Source organism: Vigna angularis, chromosome 11, assembly GCF_016808095.1.
Source record: "Vigna angularis cultivar LongXiaoDou No.4 chromosome 11, ASM1680809v1, whole genome shotgun sequence".
Classification (NCBI taxonomy): domain Eukaryota; kingdom Viridiplantae; phylum Streptophyta; class Magnoliopsida; order Fabales; family Fabaceae; genus Vigna; species Vigna angularis.
Genome location: NC_068980.1, coordinates 2,699,332 through 2,707,229, shown reverse-complemented (window position 1 = coordinate 2,707,229; position 7,898 = coordinate 2,699,332). Strand labels below are relative to the sequence as shown.

The window sequence follows — 7,898 nt, the reverse complement described above, 5'->3', positions numbered from 1 at the left end:
TTGACCTTCTCCAAATCATATAATATAAGCAAAGTTTATTTTACGAAATTATGCTTTATTTGTCCACGACTTTGTCCTGCATTGCACATTTGAACACTTCCTGCAGCCAATAGCATCCTTCTCTTTGTACAAGTTTGCAGTATGTTCCGGTTTGATGAGTTGATGCAGTATTTTTAGGGGTAAACAATGCTACCTCAGAAGTCTCAAGTTATTGCATATTCAATATACATTCCAACCCGTTCAAAGAGAAAAATTCCAAAGGAACAAATATAGAACTTAAAAGGGAGATTTTCATTTGTCATGATGCTGCCTACCAATTAATTAAGATGCTGCATGTGATTGGTACTAAAAAAGACTACAAGTGACATGCTTTTTTGTAACTTGTAGCTTTGTAACCTTCTATGAGTGTGACTATTTTGCTAATAGATCTCTTACTATAGATTTATTCGTTTGATGATAAAGAATTATTAGTGTAGCTTGACTGATATTTTCAAGAGATTAAATACTAAGTATTAGGGAGAATGATCATGACACACTGATATAATTATAACTTGCATCAACAAAAAAAACTTAGCATAATTAGTACTGCTTGCATAACTATTCTACATTCATAAACTTGTTAATAGCTTTGCTACATGCAATTCATTCGTATGTTTATTCCTTAACTAGATCACAGTTTAATGCCTCATTGCTGCTATTGTGATATTTAACCAGAAGACTGGTACTTAATTCCCTTCATTAAAATATTATCCATGGTTGGATATGCTTCATGGTTTGGGAAACTGTGATTTGACACCAACATGATTTGGGAAACCATGCAAGAGGAAAGGCATTGGAAAAGATCATGTCAGCTTATATCTTCGACTGTTTCAATTTGTATAATTTCACCTGAACAGTATTCAGAAAAATGAAAGAAAAATATCCTCACAAATTTGCTATCTCCCCTAGTAAAAATTAGATTCCATCTATACCTCAAACCCCATGTAGGATTTATGTACAAACAGACGAAGGAGGGGAAAAAAATAAGTGAAATTTAAAGGGGACCTTGGACAGCTTTTAGTGACCAAGTTTATACCCACTGATCCCTACTAATCATGCATAGTTAAGCTAAGCTATGTACTCATTCACCTTTTGGCTTTAATCTGTGTTGTTGTTTGGATCTGAGGTGACGATTGTGATCCACCACTGAGTGCAGCAGCAGCAGACTCAACATGTGTAAGAAGATATTCATATATTTTCTTCCTCAACCGGTCAATTGTCTCTGCTGATATCTGGCATGATTCTCCCTCATCCTTGCTTGAAACAATTTCATCTAACCAGTCATTAACACTCTTCAATTGAGTGAGCATACCTGCTATTTGGTCATTACCTGACAAGTTAGTGTCCCCATCACTGTCTAAAAACCTCTCAACAAAACCCAAAAACCAGTCCCGAGATTGTAAATGCAAAGTTTCGACCAAATTAACCACCTCATTGAGGCCATTTCCTCTAACCCATTCAGGAGGTGGTTGTGGTTGGACTAGCTGCTTCTGCCCATTTAATAACCCATCACCTGGTTTGCGTAGAGTTCCTTGTGAGGCATGCTTAGAATTAGATGTCAGACGGGTCTTTGCATGAACTTTTGATGAAGCATCTTCACTTGAATTGTGTAGAACTAACATGGGTTGATTTCCCACAACAGTCTTTTGGTTTTGAGAGCTGCTTGAAGCTGGAGGCCTCGATGTTTGAGTTTCTCTTGTAAAAACAGCAAAGGATGACAGATTGGTGGTCAAGGCTGCCTGGACCCAGGAAGCCGCTTGTTTTTGTCTATCTGATTTTACTTTTAGTATGTCTTCCGCTGTACCCTTGTCATAATCTGGAGATGAACAATCTGGGATGTGTTTTGTTAAGGATTCAGCTATTGTCCGGGTACTATTCAAGCTAGCATGAAGAGTTAAAAACTGCTCTACTGCTGGCTGTGGGTTATGTTCCTTAGCAGAATTCGTTAGCTCTGAATATGTTCTGCCAGAAACATCAGAAACAAACGTCAGCAAAAACTTGGTATGTGGCATGGAATTAGAACATTTTGACATTATAGCCCCTCATATGGATTAAATATGTTTATGGATAAACCTGAAGTCCTCTATATATTCAGCATCTCACCATGGTAAATGAAAAAGTTATCACTAAAAATGTGAAAGATGTACATGATATGTCTATCAAACTTATCCCTTAAATCAAGCAACAGACCAGTTTTGATAGCATTTGACATGGATAGCATTCGTACACACTTTGTTTCCTTTTTGTCTAAAAAAATTCAAAAGTGTCCAAGAAGTCTCTGCCTTGATTACACATAATAATTAGAGGGTAAATTACAGGTATTCTGAATGTGATTTGGAGTTTTTAGCTTTGGCTGATTTTTGATTTTAAAAATGTCACATTCTCCACATGTTTCTCCTTTCTCCAAGTCAGTTCAAATACCCTTCACTTACCCTCCTATTACACTTCACCCTTAAATGTAAATGTTCAGGTATGAATATATTCGCACCTTAGACATTGCAGTAAACTCTCTGCAGCAGCAGCCTCTTGCATAGCCTCAGTCGCTGCTATCTGTGCTGCATCTCTCTGCATCATTACTTCCTGTAACAAATGTGAACATAGAAAAAGAATGAAACAATATAGTTAGTTTTGCTTTTGCACACCCGTTTATAAAAAGAAACAATATGGTTAAGAATTTATAATCTGAGCAGAAGTTAAAGTAAGGTCATATAATATTCTGAATAATGTATCCAGTGAGTAGGGATATATATTTGGAACAATCACATGATCCAACTTCATACCTTCAGAACACTTATTCTATGGTATACATTATACTTATTTGAGTTGTTTTTACATATCTCACGAGACAATATTTTTAAAACACCTCTGCCTTCCTTTCTCTTTTCTATTGCAATTCAGTGGACAGTATATGCTTTGACAGCCAAGAACCAAAGAAGTACAATGTGAACGTAAAGGAGTTCTTAATTGATATACCTTTCCAAGCTTTGAAATAGATGATGGGAGTGAAGCCCATTGAACAGTCGCATCTGTCACTTTTCTATTACTTAGAGAAACTTTGACCAAATTTCCAGGGAGGTTAGAAACTTCTGCTTTCTTTCCGGTGGAAGTTCTTTGCTTGCTTGACTTTTCTGGTTCTGCTGTAGTTCCATTAGCATTAGCCTTCTTTGCAGACGTTTGAGTCTTGAGTTGTTCCTTAGAGGGTTTTGCTGGTGCTTGAATCTTCTCCTCCTCTTTAGACGGCCCATTTCTGATTGAAATGCTTCTTCTCCTAGGAGTCTGGTAGGACAAAAAATTAAGGGAAAAGGTATATGTAGTTGTTTAATTAACTCAATCCATGGAGGTAATGAAATCCAAATCTCTGATACTGACTAAACTTAATAGCAGATTATTCTGCATAAAATTTCAAAAGGAAAACAATAAAAAAGAACAATTACTCCAACAAGCCTATGCATTTGACATTAAGAGTTTCTGAAAAGAAGAAATGGCAACTCACACTTAGTTCAGGCTTAGGATCAAACTTGGTTGCAAACTTGGTTTTGGAGGACTCTCTAGTCTTAACCTCAATACTCCCTTCCCAGCTCTTCCGCAGAGCCTTAGTCCCCAGCTCAATTCCCTGCACCAAATTTCTAACCGGATTCGCAATTTTCTTTCCAGCAGGACCACTAGGCCCACGAACCAACTTTCCCGTCTCCACCACTCCCACCTTAGCCCCAACCTTAGTCTGGTGTTGCCTGACCCCATTGGCAAATTTCTCAAATGAGGTCGGCAAGGAGTAGCAACTACTCGGTGACGAAGGAATGGACCGCGAATTGGTAGACCTCAATCTAGTCAAAGACTCCCTCTTCACCTCAATCTTGAGTGGAGGCTTCACTGGCTGAGGCTGAGATTTGCCCCTAGCAAACACAGCACTAATCTTGCTGGATTGTACTTCCTCCTTACCACTCACAACACCACCATTTGATCTCACTCTCTCTTTCTTCTCCTTCTCTCCAACCGCACCGCTATAAGCTTTCCTCGGAGACTTCGATCTATCCATGTCAGAAACACCAGAAGAAACCCCATTGTTGTCCTTATCATTGTCAAGGAAAGCAAGGGAATGAGTCGCAACAATATCCTCAGGGGTTCCAACACAAGGGTGTCTCCCAGGAACAGGCCTAACCCCTCTCAGAATGGGGACGGGAGAAGCACCCTCCAAACGATCAACAAACACAAACTGACCCAACTGAATCTTATCACTGAGAATGAGATCATCATGTTCATCAGGGAGAGAAACATAAGTAGCATGAGATGAATCAGAGACTTTGAGGTAAAAACCTTGATTTGGGAAAAGTTCGCCCCCTGCAAGTGCCGGAACAATGCTCACAACCTGCAACAGCGAAGACCTGTGCTCACCACCGACCTTCACATCCGTGTTCATGTGCTGCAGAAGCTTCAGAAGCACCCCCGGTACCAGATTCGCCATTGTTTCCTCCACCACCCTCAATATGCATCCCCAACAAGAACAAACCCCTCTTCTTTCTCTCTCGATTCAAACAAACTCAGGCCACAAAACTACAAACTATAACCCAGGGAATTGATTTTCTTTTAACAAATATAGCCTAATTCATAGGTTAACCAAAAAGGACAGAGAGCTTTCAGATTAAGAAAAAAATCCGATTTCCATAGGCCAGTTTAGGCAGCAAATTTTAGAACAAAAAACAAGGAATAGGACAGTATCCACTAAACAGGAACATAATTAATATCGAATAACCAATAGAAAAAAAAATACAAAATAAAGGAAAGGAATTTGTTTGTTGTACTATACCGCTACAGGTAGGTGTACAGAACATAACATTACAAACAACCTGCGCCAAATATTTGGTGAAATACCAGAAATTATTTGGTGGGTTGGTACGGTTGTGTTCGGATGAGGAAAATAAAATTAAGATGGACTGAAATGAATATTTTTTTCAAATGAGAAAGATAAAGGGTGTGAAAAGTTGCGAGAAAAGAGTGCAGAGAAGAGAAGAGTATAATTGGCGGCAGGGTTATTGCATTGCATGATTGATACGCAAAGAGGTGTCAGCATCTGACAAACACATCTCCATACACATGCTCTTCAAATCACACAATACGCTCTTCACCTGACCCACTAGTTTGCTTTGTTGTTTTTTGGTTGGATCGAATTCAAGAGCTTCTGTTGCAGAGGCACCATTCCAAATGTTCTAACTGGCTCTATCAGAGACAAAAGAGTACTCTATTTGCTATCTAGCAAGGCTCTAAATTTGTGATTCCCTTTTCTTTTCTTTTACCATGGTTTGGTTTCTTTCTAATTATCTGAAAAACTAAGAAAGAAATGTTTTTTTTTTAATTGTGGAATGATTAAGGTTTAATTTTGCATAGAAAATTGATGCATGTGGGATGAGCTTTCGTCTTAGGAACAAGGTAAATGGGTTGTCGGCTACCAACATAACACGCATTACAACACTCTATTAATGCTAATACACATTTTTTTATTATTATTTAATAATGTTTTTATTGTTATTAATGATAACCTTGCATGCCTTATCTTTATTTGTGTGACTCGAATACGAAAACATTTTATCTTTTCGAGCCTTCCTTCTATATAAAACAATTTCGAATTTAATAAATTGTTTTAATTTCAAAATATAATTTAGTAAAAAAAAATGTGGAAGTAATTAGGCCTTCTTTTCATGGTTAATGAATTTATTTGGTGATTGGTGACGTAATTGAGTTACTGTCATAGGAAATAATAACAACAAATAAAGTAAATTTAATCTTTTTCCTAAATATTGATTTGTTTCTACAATTTTCTTTTAATAATACAGATTTGAAAATTGGAATTTTAATTAAGTTAGTAATTGTTTAGATTTTAACAAATTTGGATGGAACAAACTGTTCTAACATCGAATTGTATTATACTTTATTTGTATAATTAATTTGTGAGTTGATAAGGATGAATTTTCTATCTGCATATTTGGAAAAATAAATTACATGATAGTATTGAATTTGTAGATATTTCAAATTTTTTTATATAAATGTTAATAACAAATTTCTAACATTGTGTATTTAAAATGGATTAATTGATACTTTACCTAAATTGAAAAAAAAAACATTTTCAAATAAATAACTAAATGGGGTAAATAGTAAGAATAAATTATTTATTTATAATTAAATACAAATAACTTTTACACCTTTTTCATACTATTGTTTTTGTGTTTGATAATTATTAAATGCAAATATATTTTATACAATTTTCATATTATTGTACTTTGTATCTATAATTAGCATTTTATTGAAGAACTCCATATCTTAAGTAGATCTTTGCATATTCATGAATTTTTTTTAGAGTTTATGATTTTTTAGAAACTGTCGTTAGCTATGTACATTCCTGTGACATTATCACCCAACACGTGAATGACATTATATCCAACAGTTGACAAAGAATCCAGCAATTAATTAGTAATTAAGGTGAAATATTAAGGATATAATTTCTTCATTACAAACCTAAAAATAACTATAATACATTTGACAGAAGAATATTTGGAAAGAAGAGTGATTTGTTTGTTAAAGTCAAAAGAGCATATTCTAATTATTATACTTATGCATGTATAGTTGATATTATTATAACATATATTAAAACTATACATTTTTTATTATTTGAACATATGACGTCTACTTTTTACATTTCATTAGTTTATATTAGTCTAATATTTGATAATTGTTATTGGAGCTGAATATCAACATGTTGGAAATTTTTTATTCTGATTTAACAATAAGAGAAAAAACATCCATCCACATGATTCAGGAATTCAGAAACACCATTAAAAAAATTTATCTATTAAAATTATGATGCAATTATATATATATATATATATTCATACTAATGAGATTTTCACTTGTTTTCTGTAGTTATTCAATGTGTAATGCGCTCTGAACAAATATAATAAATATTTAATTATTTTATTAATGTTGTAAAATGATATTTAACACGAAATGATTTTTATCTGTTAAAATATCAAATAAAACTAGGCAAGACAAATATACATTTTAAGTTATTTAGCTCAAAACACACCTTATACTCTAAAATGATAAATGTGTCAATAAGAAACTTAAAAATATATGTATAGAGAGAGGATTAAAATAATAAATAGTATAATCTATAATAAATACAATGATTTTTTATAATATAACGTTTTATAATTTTATACATTCAATAATAATATTCAAACTTTTGTTTAGTTTATTAATAATACTTTTCACTTTTATTTTAGTTACACCTCTCATGTTACTGAGTAAAAATAAAATAAAAATTAAAATATTTAAAAATTTATAATTAATTATTTTAATATAAAAACATATATGTTGAAAGTATGTACTCAAATATAAGATTTTTTCAATAAATTTAAGAAATATCACATTTTATTAAAAAAAATTCATAAACTGCATACAGGAAAATCCACATGCATTCAAATCATATTGCATATTTTTTTTCTTATGCCCAAAAGAGAATATAAAAGTTAAAAGAATTATTTGAAAATGAAAAAAAAATATTTTCATAAATAAATGGGAATTAATTAAAATATAAATATATACGTATTTATAACCTTTTATTGTATTTTTTTTTTCTTTTCTTTATGGTAAGACAGAAGCAGAAAACACTATCAGCGTCAATGGAGTCCCACAACAGCATTATCGTGGGCAATAATTTGCCATCATATATCAACAACGTCTCAAATAAGAGAATTTTTGTCTCATTCATTGTTCGGATCAATAAAGTTCGTAGTTCTTTGGTAGAGTAAGGGAATTTGATTTCAATATAACACGTTATATAAAAAGGTATATAAGCTGGTTAGGAA

The 7,898-nt window shown here is 33.4% G+C and overlaps 1 protein-coding gene across 2 annotated transcripts; it reads right to left on the bottom strand.

The window, feature by feature from the left end:
- Nucleotides 1-940: 940 nt before the first annotated feature.
- LOC108334415 (uncharacterized) lies at nucleotides 941-5,319 on the bottom strand. Of its 2 annotated transcripts, XM_052870630.1 has the most exons (5): nucleotides 4,354-4,494; nucleotides 3,533-4,274; nucleotides 3,013-3,315; nucleotides 2,528-2,619; nucleotides 941-2,001 (listed from the first exon to the last, which is right to left on the bottom strand). In XM_052870630.1, the coding sequence occupies exons 2-5, from the start codon at nucleotides 4,073-4,075 to the stop codon at nucleotides 1,125-1,127; spliced, it is 1,815 nt and encodes a 604-aa protein (XP_052726590.1). In that variant the 5' UTR covers nucleotides 4,076-4,274; nucleotides 4,354-4,494; the 3' UTR covers nucleotides 941-1,124. The 2 variants fall into 2 exon arrangements, with proteins under 2 accessions (XP_052726590.1, XP_017425741.1); XM_017570252.2 differs by having other exon boundaries at nucleotides 3,533-5,319.
- Nucleotides 5,320-7,898: the final 2,579 nt, after the last annotated feature.